General features: G+C 31.2%; 1 protein-coding gene across 1 annotated transcript; it reads right to left on the bottom strand.

Moving 5' to 3' along the window:
• Nucleotides 1-9,046: 9,046 nt before the first annotated feature.
• Nucleotides 9,047-18,199, bottom strand: LOC145586659 (beta-glucosidase 12-like). The gene is made up of 11 exons (XM_081643551.1): nt 17,839-18,199; nt 17,483-17,587; nt 17,224-17,299; nt 17,069-17,146; nt 16,847-16,934; nt 16,523-16,742; nt 16,236-16,354; nt 12,354-12,565; nt 10,416-10,553; nt 9,809-9,953; nt 9,047-9,435 (listed from the first exon to the last, which is right to left on the bottom strand). The coding sequence occupies exons 1-11, from the start codon at nt 18,160-18,162 to the stop codon at nt 9,240-9,242; spliced, it is 1,701 nt and encodes a 566-aa protein (XP_081499677.1). The 5' UTR covers nt 18,163-18,199; the 3' UTR covers nt 9,047-9,239.
• Between the last annotated feature and the right edge of the window lie 2,388 nt (nt 18,200-20,587).

The following is a 20,587-nucleotide window of genomic DNA, read 5'->3' as shown; positions in this document are numbered from 1 at the left end:
CATGAAATGTGAATAACTTTGGATTTTATTCTACAAATTCCACAAATTTTACCGAGTAAGTACAAAAACTAATCCAAGTATTGTTCATTTTATTTTTCACAAATTTTAATAAGTTCAAGAAATTGAAATCAATGAATTTTGAAATTTTACAAATTATATTAGCGAATTTAACTAAATACTAGCAAATTCAAAGTTATAATCATATAATATTATATTTTTAATGAATTTTTAGGATGTTCTTCGATGTCGTCATGCTTATCCATGGTTGTGTTCAGTTTTTTTAGAGATAGAAAAATGGAGAGATGAGTGAGGAGAGAGGAGAGTGATTATGAAACTGGTTAAATGCAGAATTTTGGGAGAAGTTGTGTGTTTGATAAGTTAGGACAATTTTTTTTAAAAAAAATAAATAATAATTTGGCAGTTAAAGGACAATTTTTTTAAAAAAATAAATAATAATTTGGCAGTTGAAATAAAAGGAGGAGGCAATGTGTCAATTTGATTTAATTTGGGTGTTTGATTTGGGGAAATGTGGTTTGTGGGATATCATTTGGGCTTGGTGCACCTATTTTGTGTGCACCATGTTGTAGTTGTTGTTACCTACACCCCCACAAAAAATTTTAGCTGGTCTCGCGACCAGCCATTATTGCCTGGTCCCGCACTAAAAAATGAACATTTGCTAGTAACAAAATGAACATTTTTAGGAAAAAAATGAACATTTAGTAATTAAACAATACAATATATAAAAATGAACATTTATAATATAAAAATAAAATAAAGAGACTATAAAGCTGAAAAAAACATTGTACATCTATATTATATAGTTGAACATTTCAATTATTAATAAAAATATCCAACAAAAATTAAAGCAAAATGGTTAAACTCCATAAACCAAACAAACCCATAATAAAAAAATTGCTTCAATTTCAACAAGAGAAAAGAGGTAAAATCAATAATGCATTCTTCCTAATTTGAACATGGCGGGGCAGTGCGGTCTTCGCGGGGCGAGTATGAGCCTTAGCTTAAATGATTGGGGGCGTTTGTGAGCATAAATTGGCGAAGTTAGACGGTTGAAAGAGTTGGTGTGAGGAAGAAGCTAAAGTGGGATTGAAGAATGAGAGTGAAGCTGAGGCAGAGGCAGCCAAAATAAAAGGAAAATGAACATATTTTTTTTTTTTTACTTATTCATCAACATTTTTTTAGGATTCAAGTAAAATACCTTAATTTGGTCAATTCTCCTAAATGAATATCTTGCAATTTGCTGAAGTATATGATTTAATATCAATTAAATAAATCAACAATATGTTTTTTTTAATAATGAACAAAATGTTAATATCCAGATTATTAATGCTAATGTTAATTGAACATCTTTTATTATAAAAATGAACATTTTATACAAATGAATAAACACAAAATTTTGTATTAATTTAAAAAGAAAATGAACATTTAATTTATAAGAATGAACATCATACGGCATGAAAATGAACATTTAGTTTATACGAATGAACAGCATACTGCATGAAAATGAACATTTAATTACTGAGAAATACAAAATTATTGTAAAATAAGTTAGTTAAAAATGTTCATATTTATTAGGGTAAATGTTCATTTTTTTACTGAGGGACCAGCCAACTCTAGCTGGTCTCGAGACTAGGTATTAACAATTGTACACCCCCCTTAAGACATTATTGTCTAAACGCCCCAACCTAAATTACCATAGTATCTACAACCCCCCCCCCCCCCCCCCTTAGTTTCCTACATTTTCTCTCTCCTCTTTTTTTTATTATAATTATACTAACATTTGAAATTTCTCCCTTCTCATAATTTTACCACTTTCTCTCTCCTCAAAATTTTAATTACCACTTTCTCTCTCCTACACAATCTTCTAAATATTTCTTGAAAAATAAATTAAAATACTCTTAGATCTCTACTTGTAGAAGAAAAAAAATCAAAAAATAAAAAAATCAAAGAAAATTTCTACAAAAGAATGACCTGATTCAAATTGTAAGTTGATGATTTTGTTTATTTTTCGAAAAAAAAAAGATCAAATCCTAACTTTTTATTTGCCTTATTCTTCAACAATATGAAATTTCAATAGTACTAGTTCATGATTTTTTATAATTTTACTTAGTAATAACGATTTTTTAATATTATAAGTAGTATAATGATGTTTTATATACTCTATTTTAAGTTGATTTAACTTTTTGTGTGTGTTATTAGACTATACAATTACTAAACAAAAAAAAAATAAATTAAAAATAGAGTTCAATTGCCCTAATATATATAATGAATAATTTGATTTATTTCGTAGAATTATAAAAATGTAAATTTAATTCGTAACGGATTATTTTTAATGAATATTCATTTTTATTTTAGTAAATGTTCATTTATATACTATTATATGGTCATTTACTTATTAATAAATAATTATTAGAATTCTTCACATATCTAATAAGATCAGAATTTCAATTAGAGTTTGTACTTTTTAATGGAAGTGATTCTTATTATAATAATTATATTATGTTACAAGAATTTTCCATAATTATATTATAATTTAATTAAAATTGTTTTGGTGAATTTTGGCTAGCACGTTTATTCTATTGTAAATGTTCGTTTTAGATGGACTTTATGTTCATTTGTAGGAGGATTAATGTTCATTTAGATATTATATTTGTTCATTTTCTAGCAATGTGTTCAAACTTGGTTTTGTGAATGATTATTGTTATATTTTGTTTAATGGAAGTGATTTAAATGTTCATTTAGAATACATTACATGTTCATTTAGATTTTATAAATTTTCATTCACATATATTAAAAGATTTTCATATCTTTATAGTGTGTTCATTTCTGAATTCTAATTTTTATTCATGTATAAATGTTCAATTTTAAATCCTTAGATTTCAAATACTTTTCTTTGAAATGTGTTGTTGTCGTTATTATTATTTATTTATTTTTATTTTTTAAAAAAAAACTTGATCGATCTCTCATTGTATAGGATAATCAAGTAAGGAAGTTGAAGACAACATATATATTGTGCTAAGATTATATATATTTTTTTTCATGTAAAACACACAAGTATATATATGATTAGATTTGCAACAAGGAGGATATATATGTATACACACACTTTAATATATCAAATAATGTTCATTTAGCAAGACAAATATGTACATTTGGTTCAATTTCATGTTTATGGAACAATTACATGTAATAGTATAGCGGTATAGAAATGCGTCATCATTGTTTTTATATTAAATTTATTTTATATTGGAAATTAAATAAATAGAAATCTAAGACGTATGTATTTGCATACATCTTACTATTAAACGTATTCATAACTCTTGAAATGAACATTTGATGATACAAAAATGAACATCTGTTGGAACACGGATAAATAAAAATGAACATTGAATTAAGCAATACTTCTTATAATAAAAATGATTTGAATGCATTAATAATCCTTATAAATAAATTTGCTTTCATTTTTATTTATAGAAAATTCTTAAAATTCCATTCAAAACATATATTAATTTGAACAAAAAACTTCTTGTTACAAAAATGAGCGTCTTATGATACGCAAATGAACATTTACCAATACATAAATGAACATTTTATAAAAAAATTGCAAAAAATTTGTAAATGAAAAGGGGTGGAGGCTTAACACGCGCGGAGTGTATGGGGTAGGGGGTGCAGGAAGTGTTCCCTGCCGGGGGATATAGTTAAAAATTTGTAATGGTGCACGTAATAACAATTGGAAGGTTAAGGTCTTAAGGAGAACGAGATTTGGGCCTATCATTAATGAGAATATGTGTTGTCATTAATTGACTCTTTTTTGTAATGACTTCTACCATACCAAATAGTTTTTTTTTTTTTTTTTTTTTTTTTTTTTTTTTTTTTTTTTTTCCACCAAGTATTAATATAACACAGCTTAGTATTGTTACAATGCAAGATTTCCTTTGCGTAGGAAACCATTAAACAATTGCAGAGGAGATGTTGACACAGAAATATGATCAAGTTTTTTAAGTGTCAAATATATCTAAATCAAGAGATATGGAATAATATCTTAAAGATTTCAGAGTAAATATGATAAGAGAAGGTATTGTGTTAATCCCGACTGACGAAATGTTTTGTCAGTCCGGACTGACGGAATGTTTTGTCAGTCCGGACTGACGGAATGTTTTATCAGTCCAAACTGATAAAATGCAGATTTTTTATATCCTCAATTGGCGGTAGGGGTGTTCATAACCGGGTACCCGAAATCTGGGTACCCGGAAGTGCGGGTAGTAATTTGGATGGCCCATTATCCGATAGCGGGTACCCGCTTTTACCGGTTACCCTCCTCAGGTACCCAAAATTTTAATATGTATGCTTTTTTAAAAAACACACACACACACACACATGCTGTTAATATGGCATTATAAACCTGCTGTTAAAGTTCAAAGTTCAAGGTGTCCAGCTAGAGAGAGTTTAGAGAGTTTAAGGAATTTACATCAAATTAAAACAACAAAACAATCAAATAAATTACAAAGTCCAAATAATATTTCAAAGCCACAAATCAAACTAAATGGGAGAGAGGATCATTCCAGTCGCTTGTGACATCTGAAGCTTCAATTGCCTCATTAATGATAATTGTTGGTTGCTCCGAAACCAAGTCTTAACCCCTGCACAAAATAAATTATTCCAAAAAAAAACATTTATCAATTGTAGAATATCACAAAGAATTAACAAGCAAACATGAAAATAACTTATCAAACATAAGCAACGAAATGGTACAAAATGCAAGCAAACATGAAAATAACTTATCAAACATAATCACACTTAATCAGCAAATTAACCCCAAAAAATTTGAATAAAAACACTAAAAAATGTAATTGAAAATAACTTGAGTATAATCACACATAATCAGAAAATTAACCCAAAAAAATTCGAAATAGATGCGGCTACTGATTGTCCGAGGAAAGAGATGAGAAAGTAATCCTAATTTAAGTTCCAGCCAAGAAAATTTAAAAAAAAAAACAAAATAAAAACCGGGTATTTAACAGGTATCTGCAACACTCAAAGGTCGGCCCATTACCCGACCCACAAATATGATATTTTAATGGGTCGGGTACTCGACCCGCAAAATTGGAAAAAAAAATCAAAATTACTCGGCAGGTACTTTGTGGGTCAGCGGGTCGGGTCAAACGGGTCGTGTATTTTTTAACACCCCTAATTGGCGGGATGATATCATCAATTGGCTGGATGGTATCCTCCATTGGCAGGATAATATCCTCTACTAATTGGATGATATCCTTTATTGGATGGATGATATTTCTACTGGCTAGATGATATTCTCTATTGGCTGGATGATATCCTCTACTAACCGGATGATATCCTCTACTAATCGGATGATATCCTTTATTGTCTATATGATATCCTTTATTGGCTAGATGATATTTCTACTAGCTGGATGATATCCTTTATTGAATGGATAATATCCTTTATTGACTATATGTTATATTTTATTGACTGGATGATATTTCTACTAGCTAGATGATATCATCTATTGGCTGGATATATAACCAATAGAGGATATCATCCAGCCAATAAAGGATCGGGATATCATAGACACAATCATAAACGATATCATATAGCTAATAGAGGATATCATCCAACCATGATATTACATAGGCAATAGAGGATATTATCCAACCAATAAAGGATATCATAGACACAATCATAAACAATATCATATAGCTAATAGAGGATGTCATTCAACCATGATATCATATAGACAATATAGGATATCATCCAACCAATAGAGGATATATATGTATAACTTGTTTGAAGATATGTATAATTTGTTTGATAATATGTATAACAATGGTGGAATCTCCATTGAAGTGCTCGTACTAAGGTCATGAACATAACATAACTTGCTCATTTCTCAACCAAATTAAAATACATGCATATGTTATCAAAATGCTCACAATGCAACATAAAATCATATGGGACAATCAATTTCAACAATTATACATCACATAAGAAAGCCCCAATTTGATTTTTGGGCATTTTTCAAAAAATCCGAGAATCTCAAGCTTTCTCTCTCTTCCGCCATGGATGACCTCGCTGCTCTCCTTCGCCGTAACCACCACCAACTTGTTTTCGGGTGAAAATTTGTTTTTCATCGCAAGAAGATGACGGTGGTTTGATACTTTCTTGAGCCTCGACTGACAAAATAGCTTGCTGCACCCAATATTTTGTGACATGGTAATTATCTTGCTACTACCAAAAGGATTAAGCTGATCGGCCAAGATCCATACATACAAACACATACCAAAGCCAGCTTTAACCATAAACTATGAATAAAAATAGCTATTGTATATTTTCTTGCCTCTTTATTTCTATATTTGAAATTTGGAATATTATGCAAGTTGCATAGTATTACAACGCATAGTATTACAACACGTCTAGTCTTATGAAAGTTGTATGCAAACCGTTTACTAATTTGTATATATTTCTTTTATCTCTACTCATCACATGAATAATCCGTACTTTTATTACAAATTACAATCTCCCCGTCTAATAATCTGTTCCATATGTTGTGATCTTTGTCAGTTTTTAATTAAGATTCTGCATTAATGACATCAAAAAAATGATCCGTTTAATTTTGTTAAAAAAAAAGTGAGCGCGAGGTCCTTGGGGCGCTGGCGTATCATTATACCAAGTTACTCCCTCCGTCCCAAAAAGAACGACCCATTTGGTCAAAACTTTGTCCCAAAAAGAATGACCCATTTGCATTAAAACACCACCAATTTGCAACAATATTTGTGCAAAATTAGCTTCCCCATATAAAAATTTGATTTTCCATGTTATTTTATTACTTTCTCTTTCTATTTTTTTTACAAACTTTATGTAAATTTATCTTTTCAATATACTTTTACTTCTTTTTACTTAACTTCCTTAATACCCGCGTAATCAACCCAAATGGGTCGTTCTTTTTGGGACGGAGGGAGTATAAGATAATTTCTTTGGATAATAGATTTTTAGATAAAAAAAAATTAAAATGTATTCTTGAATGGGAAAGATCTTGTCCGCAACATTTATTTAACGTTTCGGAAAGGCTCACGTTTGTGATGTAACGTGAATCATGTATAATGAAACCTTAAAAAATTAGTGCTCTTTTCAAGAAATTTGGCCCAATTTAGGTAACAAGATAATGTTAGACTTTGATTTATTTCTCTTTAGTTTTTCTTCTTCTTGTCTTATCTTTCCTAACTATGAAATTTTTATGATACACCCGAATGCACCATGCGCAGCCCAGTGTCAGGGTGCACTCGGAAGAACATTATGCAAATATATCAAGAACACAGACAAAAAATAAAAAATAAAATAAAAAATAAAAAAATTACAAACCTTTACAAAGAATGCGGCCATAATATGTTTTTTGAGTTTGATTATTATGTTCTTCAGATATGTATAATATGTTCTCTACATTAAATTTTTTTACATAAAGTATAATCTATCTATACTTAGTATTTAAAAACACAAACCACAAATCTATACTAAGCAACATGTCACCATAATCAATCATATGCCACATGTCACCTCTCTTAATCCTTTTTTTTTTTAAATTCTCATTTTAATATAAAAACAAAATATATAAATAATGTTTGAGTCTTTAATCCTTGGAAAAATAGAATCTAAAAATCCAACCTTTGGCCGTTCTGACAATAAAAATCCAACCTTCCATTAATCTTAAAAAAATCCAACCTTTGCACCCCACCTTATTCGACAGGTCTATTTGACCTTTAACTTGTTAAACCGGTTTAAAAGTTTTTTTTTTTTTTTTTTTTTTTAATTTCCTTCTCACTCCTCTTCTTTCTCTCTCCTCTCTACACCACCACCACTTCTGCCACCACCTTAGCACCACGAAACCACCCAACACCACCACCACCTATCACCACGAAACCACCCAACACCACCATCTAGCACCACGAAACCACTAAACACCACCACCTTGTACCACGACACCACCCACCACTACAACCCACAACCCCAACTCAAATTAAACCCGGAACCCCAAAACCCACAACCCAAACTCAAACCCACAACCCAAAACCCACAACCCCGAACTCAAACCCAGAACCCAGAACCCCGAAATCGAACCCACAACCCCAAAAACGGGCTAGGGGTATTAGAAAACCAGGGTCGGGTTTAGGGTGGGGAGGGGAGGGGTGGAAACGGGTCAGGGGTTGTCGGTAAGTGGTCGGCGGGCGGGTGGGGAGGTTCGGGGAGGGGTCGGGCGGTTTGGGAGGGTCGAATAGGGTGTTTGGTGTGGTGGTTAGGGTTTAGATCGTAGGGGGTTTTGGTGGTTGGGGAGGTTGCGGCAAGGGGGTGGGGGGTGGGGGGAGATCACCGGAATCCGACGACCACGATGGTGGGGTTGGTTGGGGTAGGGGGAAATTGCAGGGGAGTGGGGGAGGTGGCTGGGGTGGTGCGGGGGCTGGGGGAGGTGGCTGGTGGGTTTTTTTTTCTTCTGTTTTTTTGTTTTTTTTAATGATTAAAAAAATTATTGACCAATTAACGACCGACACGTGGCACATAACTTACAAAAAACGGTCATCATTAGGTAATGGATCTGTTGGAGAAGGTGGGGGGGCAAAGGTTGGATTTTTCTGAGATTACTTAAAGGTTGGATTTTTATTATTGTTAGACCGACCAAAGGTTGGATTTTTAGATTCCATTTTTCCTTAATCTTTAGGCATTCTAAAACTTACAAATTCAAGTAAGAACATTAAGTGTTTCATATTCAATATAGTAAATTAAAGTTAAACTAATTAGCGTTCATTACATTAACAATAAAATAGTTTTTTCATCTCCTTAACTTAAATATAACTTAAACCAATGTGTCATTTCATGCCCTAAAATATCTATATGTATATATAGCTAGCTAAATTCCATAACAACACCGACACTTTTCAAGAAAAATAACCTAAGTAACAACCCGTGCATCGAATGAGTCAAAAGGCTAATTCGAATTAAAAACGCGTGTACATAAAGTCATAAATTAAATTCATCAAACATAAAACATTTATGGAACCCAGCTCACAAGTCACAATGAACTTTATTTGTATTTGCTATAATGCACCACGACTCCTAAGCCGTACAAATAAAACTTCACATATATACGTAGTATAATAAAATTTCACATATATATATAAAATCTTGATGAATAATCAATTTACACAATTCGTATTGGTTTAGTTCAAGGAGCCCTCCTTAGTGCCATCAGCATTAAGGAAATTAGCATACCATTTAGCAGATTTCTTAGGATATCTCTTGTGATTGTCAAAATAATCTGTAAAGTTGAGACCGAAGCGAACATCATAACCAGCTCCTACTTCCATATTGTCCATCAATGTCCATACTATATAGCCTTTCACGTTGGCTCCCTCCCTGCATTGCATACACCCAAGTTACAATATATAATTGAGTGATCACGGAGATTAGGGAAAATGTTCTAACCACTTAAGCTATTCTCAAGCCTTACTTATTATTATGTGCTTCCTTCCTTTTAATTGCACCATTTGGAATTAGCACGAGATTTAAGAAAATGAGTATCGTAAAAGTTATGGATACCCAAAAATGGTCATTTGACCATAGACAAAAAAGATGCTCCGTAGAAAATATAGGGTATTGATGGTCATTTATTAGGGTATACCAAATACCAATAAAAAAATGGAATTAATTACGTACCTCTATCTTTTTTTTTTAAGGGGGATTACGTACTCTATCTAAACACAGAGTTAAAATGTATATATATAGTTACCTGATTGCTTCACGAACAGCTATAAGATGATCTTGAGTATGCTCAATTCTGTAGTAATCATCAAGAGCAGCCGAAAGTTCTTCATTTTTCCCTTGTGCAATTAGATCCTGAATTGAACTTGTGATAGTTGGTTTATCAGGAATACCTGTCGTAATAAACATCACAGTCCATAATATGTTAGCAAATTGCTTGGTAAAATCATAAGGTTGACTATGAAAATTGACTTTGTCATAAATTTAATTTGAAACAACTAAATAACTAAACATCATTGAGTTGAAAATGAAAATTAATATTAAACCCCAAATCAAATATTTGAAATTGATATATACTCCATATAAACAAAAGATGATCAAAATAGAATGATAATGGGAAAAGAAAACTTTTATGAAACAACCTAACAATAATTTGTTGTATGGAACTATGGATATAACTCCATTCATACATATTTTTAAAAGATGACTTTAACGCCTTGTAAGATGTTAAACAAAGACCCTTATACTCAATTGAACTAAACTAAATTGAATTAAAAAGAACTAGAAATAAGTTTTTAAAAAATAGGATGTGTCTGCTTCACCCAAGAATTGCTTGTATTTAAAAATGTACTTACCATTCTCAGTAACATAGACTTCAGGGTTGCCATATTCTTCCTTAATGTAGACGAGCAAATTCTTGAGTCCATCTGGACGGACATAAATGCCATCTTGTCCTTTGGCTTGCAAACCGACTTTGTTTCCCTCATCATCGGCTGATATCAGTTTCAAAATATGTCATTATTATTTAAATCAATATCAACCTTTGAACATAGGGTCTGTTCTGATAAAATTATTTTCAGTTCAATTCAGCTCATTTCATTTCAATTTAATTCAGTTTAGCTCAGCTCCTAATTTCTTTCTCTTATAAAATATTCAGTCCAGTTCAGTTCAGTTCAGTTCAGTTCAGCTCTAATAAGTACAGTTCAGCTCTAATAAGTTCAGTTCAGTTAAGTTCAGTTTAGTTCAGTTCGGTCAATCTGAACATGCCCGTAGCTATTAGATACTTAGCTCGTACTTCGTATATGTTTATAGTAAGAATTTTTTTTTAAAAAATAGTATTTTTTTTTGAATTAAAAAATAAGTAAGAAATTGAAATTCTCTTTTGATTTCAAATCATATACTTCCTCCGTTTTTTTAATATTGCACCACTTACCTTTTAAGGAAGTTTCACATTTATTACACCATATCCATTTTAGGAAAAGAAATTTATGTGTTCACACTATAAATACCTAATATACCCTTGCTTTTCAACCCTTAGTTTTATTTTGTGCATACAGTCACATGGACAACTTGATATTTCTACCTTTCTCTCTCATCCTTTTTTCCACTATCAAAAAATTTGTGCCAAACCCTTATGGTGCAATTATAAAAGAACGGATGAAGTATTATCAGTATATTTGTTTTAATATATAATATAAAACAATTAAATAAGTGAAGATTGTCCATATGTATATGAGTATATGTATTTTATACAAGTATGATATATTAAGTCTCGTTCACTTCACCTTATTTTTGTTGAATTGAAATTATTTTTACTAAAATGAAATTATTTTTGCCGAACTTAATTTTTTTTACTGAAGTGAAATTAATTTTACTGAACTCAAATTATTTTTACAGAACTCAAATTATTTTTAATAATTTTCAATTATATTTCTTCTTTAAGGTTTCTGATTTTTACTAAACTGAAATTTTTTTTACTGAATTGAACTTATTTTTACTATGCTGAACTTATTTTTGTTGAATTGAACTTATTTTTACTAAATTGAACTTATTTTTGTTGAATTGAACTTATTTTTACTGAATTGAAATTATTTTTACTTAGGAAAAATAAAATGATATACTAATTACTTGTGTGAAAGAGAGTAGTATTAAAGAATTTGTTACTCGTGTAGTAGTCATGTGTGTGACTGTGTGGGAATTGGACACATTACTTGTCAACAGTTCACAAATTGACAATTAAATGGTTCGTTATTTTTGTCATCTTTATCATTGTTAAAGATTCATTAATATTGACCCTTGTTCGCTTATACAGTTGTATATCATTCTCATCCCATTTCTTAGTATAATGCCAATTGCATGTCATGTGGACTGGAGGTACGTGATTAGAGTCCAATCACTATATTACTGATCTATATGATGACATAAAAATTTATTCAAATCAACGTATAATGAGACATTTGATATGCATCAAAATGAGACATTTAATCATAAGGAATGGAAGAGAAAATTTTTATGGATCACTATACGAAATAATCACTTTTAGTTCATAAAGCTAACCCCTTTAATGAAATTATGGCTTTGAGTGATTGACTAGCTTAAAGTCCAATCACAATACTAATAATCACTATGACACACAAATTCATCCGGATACCTATGAGACATTGAGACATGCGAATAGGATATGATAGAGTAGATTATAATTTTTTTTTTTCTGTTTTCATTGTATTATGTGTATTATTGTTTATCAATTTTATTAAGTTAATTGAAGAAAAAAAAAAAAAAAAAAACATTACCAATTCGTTCGTTGATATTGATAGTGATAGTGCCAGTCATTGGATCAACAGTACAAGTGTGTTCGACGAATCTTGAAGTGTAGTAATTGATACCGATATAATCATAGGCGCCTTTGATTAGTGCCTTTTCTGATTTTGTGAATTGTGGTAGCCCCTTCACATTCTTTTTCATTGATTCTGGGTAGTCCCCACGAATAAATGGGTCCATATACCTATAAAATAACATAATTTTTTTTATGAAATTAAGCATAGGCTAAGAATCAACTAATAACAAGAAACTTAAAACACTAATATCGGAAGAAAATAATACGGATTACATGAGTTATATTATGGTAACTATTCTACGGCCTAGACAATGACTCGGGTTATTAATTTGTACTTGTTGAGTTTGATAATCATGTTAAGTGTTTCTTTGTAGTGTTTTGATAATTATATTGAAAATTTCATAATTTATATACTCCGTAAAATATTTGTATTAGGAAAATCATATTCGATATTTTGTATGATTTAAATATATTTAATAATTATTGATTATTTTACAAAAAAAAAAAACAAAATTATTATATTACATCATATCGAAAAACAATATTGACTTTTTCAAACCTCAAGATTAAAGTTGTTAAATTGTCTTTATGATCATTGCATAATGATAACAAATAGGATAACTAAATACTAATTATTTTATCTAATTTAACTATAATTTTATTGGGTAAAAAAATGTTGTAAATAGATAGCTAAAGTAGTATAAGACTTGTAACTTGATACTTGTTGGTTTCAAGTTCAAATCTTTGTATAAGCATTTTTAAAATTCAATTAAAATATATATTTTGGAGATGCCATGACATGCTTATAGAGTTTAAAGATGTGATACATGGTAGATATCGCTGACATGACATGTTTGCAGTGCTTAAAAAGGCGAAATATGGCACAATTCTATATTAGGAACGTTTCTTAATATATATAATAATAATAACTAGTTTGTGGCCCGGGCGAAGCCCCAAGTTGCTAGTTTGTTCTTGTTTAATTTGCTAATCAAATTCGGCTTTGTAGATAGTGAGACTTGTTGGTTTAGGGTTTAAGTCTTGCTATAAACATTTTTTAGTTGTCAAACTCAATCATTACATAATGAAAACAAATAGTACAATAAGACACAAATTAATTTATCTAAGTTAACTATAATTTTGTTGGATAAAAAAACACAGTTAATAAATGGCTAAGATGGTAAGACTCTTAACTTAAGACTTGTTGGTCTTGAGTTCAAGTCTTATTATAAGCATTTTTAGATGCAAACCTAAAGCATGTGAAAGTGACAGCTGACATGTCGAACTTGAAAAAGTTGACACGTGGAACATATTCTTCTTTAGGTACGCTTTTTAATATATATAATAATAATAATAATAATAATAATAATAATAATAATAATAAGAAGAAGAAGAAGAAGAAGTATAGATATATTAAATTCAAAAGCGAAAGTATTAAATAAAATAATAATCACTACATCAAAATTAACGCCTATTTTATTATGCATTTCTAAATCTTGATTCTTGACTATTATAGTGAAATTTTTTAGAAATGATGCCATAAGAACTACAAGTATCATATGTAAGGTGGAACACATTATTAAATGAACTAGCATTCTGATCCGTGCAATGCACCGGATGTTTATAGGCGTACAATATTATTTTATAATATAATTTAATTGGAAAATGAATAGTTTATAAAAGAGAGAAAAGAATAAAAATTAAATGTAATTGTAGAAGATATAAAGTTGGATGAAAATGAATCAAATAACATTCATACATGTATTGAATTAAAGCTAGTTCTTTTTTTTTTTAAGTATAAGAAAATGGATTAATTAATGAAGAGAGGTGACATGTCACATTGGTGAAAAATAAAGTTTACATGTGACATAATGAGGATGATAGTTTGTATTTGTGACACTGTGTTTTTCATCATTGATATGACATTTGTTAATAACACTCATTAATACGAACTAAAATCGAACTATAACCATTAACATGAAATTTCATCATAACAGATAATTCTAATGATATATCTAATGAAATTTCATCATTAACTTAGTAGGTAATTTAAAACGGCTATTTCACCAAATGCCACTGAGTAATTTTAAAATTCATCAAATGCCATCGGACTTTTCAGAATTCACCAAATGCCACCCAGTTTTTTAAAAATTCACCGAGTGCCATTAATGACCAACGGCCGTTAACTCCGTTAGTCATTAGGGGTTAATCATGACACATGTCATGATATAATTGGTAAATTTATCTTAATTAATAAAAATTAAAAAAAAAACAAAAAAAAAAAACCCCAAAATTTTCCCAGCCACCCCCACCACCGCCAAACCCTAGCCCCACCTTTATCTCGTCGGAAAATGGCCGACCACCACTTTAACCACCAAAAATCGGCCGACCGACACTTTAGCGCCCAACCTGACCCACCGCTGACCCCCAAAACCACCCACACAAGGTGGTGGTTAAATCCCAATCCCCTTCCCCTGCGCGCAACGCTACCCACCGTTTAATCCAAGAAATCAAATCAAGTTGAATTTAGGGACTCAAATCAATTTAATTTTAGAAATCGTGGCCCTAGATTGAAGAAATCGTGGCCTTAAATTTGATTCAATTTGGTTTAAGAAATCGTGGCCCCAAATTGAATTATTTGAGGCCTCAAATCAAGTGGAGGAAGACAATGATTTTTGGGTAAAAAAAAGCTTAGATAATTGATAGAAATTAGTTTTGGGGGTCTGGTTTTTCTTTGTGTACAATTGTTTGCAAATAGTGTACAATTGGAGCTTGCAGGCTGCGGATCTGGATTATGGGCTAGCGACGACGTTGCTCAAACGTACTGTGGTGTGGTGCTGCTGGGTGCAGAGTGGTGCGACGATGGCTGGTTGATTTGGTGCGATTATTGGTGTTGGGTTGTTGGCCGATTGTTTCTGTTGGTGTGAGGCAGTCCGGTGGTGGTTGTTGCCGGCTGCTATGGCTGAACAGGGGTGAGATGGGCTGCTGTGATCAGTGTTGTGGGATGAAGTGGGGCTAGGGTTTGGCGGTGGTGGGGGTGGCTGGGAAAATTTTGGGTTTTTTTTTTTAATTTTTGTTTTTTTTTTAAAAATTTTTTTTTGTTTGTTTTTTTTTTTTTAAATTTTTATGAATTAATATAAATTGATCAATTATATCATGACATGTGTCATGATTAACTCCTAATGACTAACGGAGTTAACGGCCGTTGGTCATTAATGGCACTCGGTGAATTTTTAAAAAACTGGGTGGCATTTGGTGAATTCTGAAAAGTCCGATGGCATTTGGTGAATTTTTAAATTACTCAGTGGCATTTGATAAAATAGCCGAATTTAAAACATTATACTCATTCATAATTCTAATAACGATATTAATTGTATTTTTTTTTTATTAAATTCATGTCACGGGGTGTATTTAGTGTCCATTCTCAATTCAATTTAAAAATGCGACAATTTTGTGTCTATAGTTTAAGTTGAGTCTTGTTTTGAGTCAATTAGTGTAATTTTGTTATTTGTTTAACTCTTCTTATGGATTGACATATTTATCTTTATATTACAGTACAAAAATTTGAACCCTGATAGAGAAAGTTTCAAGATAGGCACTGTCCACGTTAATATAAAAATGAGAGTATTTAAAGTATCATCTATTGTAAAGCCCGCGTCACACACTAATTAATTATTTAAAAACTATACTCTCTTTTAAATAATCAAGTTAGATTATTATACTACACAAGTGCAAAGTGCAAAGTGCAACCCTTTAATGTAGATAGAGGTCATTTGCAAAAGATTATTCTCTTTTAAAATTAAAAAAAAAACACAAAAATACACAAAGTGTAATTGGTTACCATCCTAAGGAGAAATCCAACAGCATTTTTGAAGCAGCAAAGTCTTTAGGATCACCAGTTGAATGTGGCATAAACCACTTACTCGGGAGCGAAATTCCGATTTTCCCTTTTTGAGATTTCTACAAACAAAAAAAATAAAATATATATATATATATATATATATATATATATATATATATATATATATATATATAAGAATTAGTAATAATCAAGCTATGTTACATAAAAGAAATTGGATAGAGTTACATTGTATTATACACATATATAGCGGTAAAGATGATTTTCACCTGGTATTTATCTTTGTAGAGTTTTGCGGCAGAAGCATGAGATAAGATAATATGGTGGGTGGCAATGAACGAGCCTAATGGATCGTTTTGAAGATCGATAGGCAGTCCCATCCTAAACCCAAACGCTCCAAATACATAAGGCTCATTGATCGTCCCCCAATATTTAACACGGTCACCAAACTTCTCGAAGCAAATATTAGCAAAATCCGTGAAGTGTTCTCTGTTGTCACATTGTTTTTTGGAAGCCAATGTTAAATATCACACGTTATATTAACCTATACGTACACTATGTTTGAATAACAAAAGAACGTGGTAGGTTTATACACTATGTTCGGTCGCAAGAAGCCGTAGTATTGTTTTTGTAGTGGTACTGGTAAATCGAAATGGAACAAAGTAACGATAGGAGTGATCCCTGATGGCATTGAGCAAATTGTTAGATAAATGTAACATGTCATAAACACGTACTAAGCACATATTTCTCATGTCAATATTGTAATTTGAATTCGTAACATGATACTTCGTCGATAGGATGGAAGAATTAATTACCATTTGCGACTAATTCATCAATCAAGTTATTGTAAAAATCAATGCCCTCTTGGTTGATCCCTGATTCTACAGTTCCATCTGCAATTTAAGAAGAGTTAATTAGTGTAATTAGAATAAACTCATGATAGTTTAATTTGGGAATCAAATAAACTTACTAGGCAAAATTCTTGGCCAAGCAATGGAAAATCGGTAAGAATTTAGCCCTGTTTCCTTCAAAATTCTAACATCTTCCTGCAATTGTTACCACCAAATAATCAGATCATCGCCGCCGCGCCATTTGATATGCAGTGGTACGCAAAAGTAACTCATTGTCCATCATGTAATCCTTATAAGCTTATGTCGAATTTTATTGTCACACTATCAATGTACGTACGTAACTATTAAGTCCAGAGGCAGGGTGCCAGGGTGTTTTACCTTATAAAGGTTGTAGGAGTCAACTGCTTTACGACCCTTTTCGGCTTCAATCATGAAGTCCCAGGTACTTTTTCCTCTACCACCTTCATCCCCTCTTCCTTCAGTCTACCACAATTACCGTTAATCAATTAGACATACATACCAATATAAGTCTAACTTTTACTACAGGGCAAAATAAACACTTGAATTATTTCAATTTAGTTTCTTGAAAAGTTCGTGCAGTCATTATTGACATGTTTAATGAAATTAATTGATACATGTAAGTTCAAGTTAAAATTTTCAAAAATATAACAAGTCACCTAAAAGAAAAGCACGTCGTAACGTATCAGTACACTAGTAACATGAGAGAGTGTAACCTGAAGAGCGGAAGTAGAGGCACCAAAGATAAAATCAGCAGGGAAATCTTCCTTTTTCAAATCGTCTTTGGGCGGTGTGTAGATCGCAGGTTGGAGGCCATCAACGATGGAAATAACCGGGTTCACAACAGTGTTCACTCCATCCTTAACAATATTAGGAATAAGTTTGCATGATATCTTTGTAGCACCAAAACTTGGCTTTCTGAAGTTCAATTTTCTAGTATTGTAGCTAGTTTTCAAGACAAACAAGCTCGGGTTTTTCAGGTTAAGCCTAGCGATGGAAGAATGTAGAGTGTGAGATGGAGCTGAGTGAAGGAGGGCCATAGTTTTTTTGACAAAGAAATGAAGAGAAAGATGAACAAATTATAATTAACTTTCTTGCGTTTCTTTACTACAAGAAGTGGTTTAATTTATAGTAATAATATCATGTAATTACATGCCACTTATGGTGTAATTGCGTTGAGAAGCAATTAAAGACGATTTAGGCCTCATAGCTCGTTGCACTCGAGGAGCACGATGAAAATGCTGAAAATTATCGTACCGCATGATAAAGGACAGAAAATCCAAGAAGAGAAAGATGCAGTGATACACAACCATGAAAACACCAACACCATGAGGTCCAATGGTCCATGACAACAACATTACAATGTTCTGTTGACTCCTCCTTCTATATCCATTTATACTTCATTTTTATTTTTATTTTCAAAAAGTAAATAAATAAAATTAAAAATTAAGGAAATTTTGTACGCTACCACTCACAAATAACTCACTTTTATAAATTACCACCTGCAAAAAAGTTTATTTTTAAATACCACCAAAACAAAAAATGTCACCATCAAAACCGTTAAATTTAACATTTTATAAAAATTTCCATGATTTTCGTACCTATAACAAGCTCTTTGGAGTTTTGGAGGTCATTTTTTCCAAAGGATCTGGCTTGGTGGTTTAAATAGACAAACAATTATAAAAATGCCTCATTTTTTCGTGTCACACAAATTGATTTATTTTTAGTACACAAAGAGGTTTTTTTATAATAATTTTTTGTAAATTTTGACTTCAAATTGGATCCTTTGTACATAAATGACCCTCAAAATATCTAAAAGCATATTTTTTTGGCGCGAAAAATTAAGAATTTTTTTTAAACCATTAGTATTTAACAGTATAAAAGATGGTAAAATCTTTTTTTTTTGTTTTTTTTTTTTTTTTTTTTTGTTTTTTTGGTGGTATTTTAAGATTTTTTTTTTCTAATGGTAGTTTCAAAAAGTGGGTTATATATGGGTGATAATGTAAAAAATAACCTAAAATTAAATTTCGTCTCCCAGCTCTCCCCTAATTAATAATTCATTATCTCTCTCATAATTTTTATTTTTCTAAATTTCTCTCTATATCATTTTCTCTCTCTTTATGTCACCCCCACTTACCTCCACTCCACTACCCAACAAACCTCCTTATTCTTCTTCCTTCTTCCTCTTACCCCCACAAAAACCTAACTCGAACCTAATTGTTAAGCCTTATATTGTGTATAGCTAATGGGCCAATGTGTAAGCCTTAATCTCTACACTTAGATTGTATAAATATATTGTGCATACCGTAATACAAGAAACATAAAATCATTCTCTCTATTTTGACATGGTATCGGAGCTACGAATACTCTAAACCCTAAAAAAAAAAACACTATATTTTTTCCCTAATCTCTGCTAATCGACAATGGGGGATGACAATATCGATTCTTCATCTTCCTTCTACCATGGGTCCGGCTATCAACCCGGAAATTTGATTAGTCACGTAATCTTGAACTGCGATAATTATTTGGCAAGGTTACCTTATGTAGGGAATATTTCAAGCGTTAACCCCTAGCTTGTACTCCACTGTGATCACACACTAAAGTACGGTGGCGTCCAAAGGGAAAGAAGATAGAGCAAAAGAGTCGCCAACAAGTTTTAGGAACTTGTAAACCGTTCACAGGGTGAAGGTTACACCCCTTAACGATCCAAGAGATCGTCAACTCCATAAGGTTTTGAACCAAATAAGGGTTCGGGGATGAAGGTACAAATCCAACCTAAAAGAGATTGAACCTGCCCTAATAATAGGCCTCTACTTTATTCTGATCGTATTCATGTGCGCTTTCTGACTAACATTCAATCAATAGGTTTAACCCTAAACCTGTTTATCTATGTTGGTTGAATATTAATGCACAAATAAATCTATTATTGGTGATCACTTGAATTATAATCAAATTAACCCTAAATAAGATTATTAATTATTATCTTATTAAGCGTGATTACAAGTATCAATTCCCTTTAAACATGCATAAAAGGCGTGATCAAGCAATAAAATAAATAATCAAGCAACATAATAATAATCAAAATAATAAAATTATAATCATAACAATCATAATTAAAAATAATCAATAATTATAACAATTATAATCATAAATCATAAAAATAATCATAATCACGTTAAAGCATAACAATTATAAATTATAATTAATCATAATAATGATCAAAACAATAATCACAATAACAATCATATTAATCATAATAATAATCATGTTAAAGCATAGCAAGATCCTAGGTATGATACTAACAAGATTAATAACAAACCCTAACATGTCACTAAACAATAAAATCAAATCTTTAGCCCTAACATGATACAAGCTAACAATCATAAATATTAAGAAGAACATAGGAAGCATCATATTTTTAAGCATACTTGATATTAAATTTACCCTAAACATGATACTAGAAAT

The sequence above is a fragment of the Chenopodium album genome, chromosome 2 (genome assembly GCF_948465745.1).
Source record: "Chenopodium album chromosome 2, dcCheAlbu1.1, whole genome shotgun sequence".
Classification (NCBI taxonomy): Eukaryota; Viridiplantae; Streptophyta; class Magnoliopsida; order Caryophyllales; family Amaranthaceae; genus Chenopodium; species Chenopodium album.
Note: the sequence above shows the minus strand (reverse complement) of the source record. Positions and strands in the feature narration are given on the sequence as shown.

Coding starts and splice junctions, on each gene's coding strand:
- LOC145586659 (XM_081643551.1), bottom strand. CDS start 18,162: ATGGCCCTCCTTCACTCAGCTCCATCTCACACTCTACATTCTTCCATC. Junction 17,147..17,223: donor TTGGCCAAGAATTTTGCCTA/GTAAGTTTATTT, acceptor CTTAAATTGCAG/ATGGAACTGTAGAATCAGGG. Junction 10,554..12,353: donor CAATATCAACGAACGAATTG/GTAATGTTTTTT, acceptor AACTGATATCAG/CCGATGATGAGGGAAACAAA.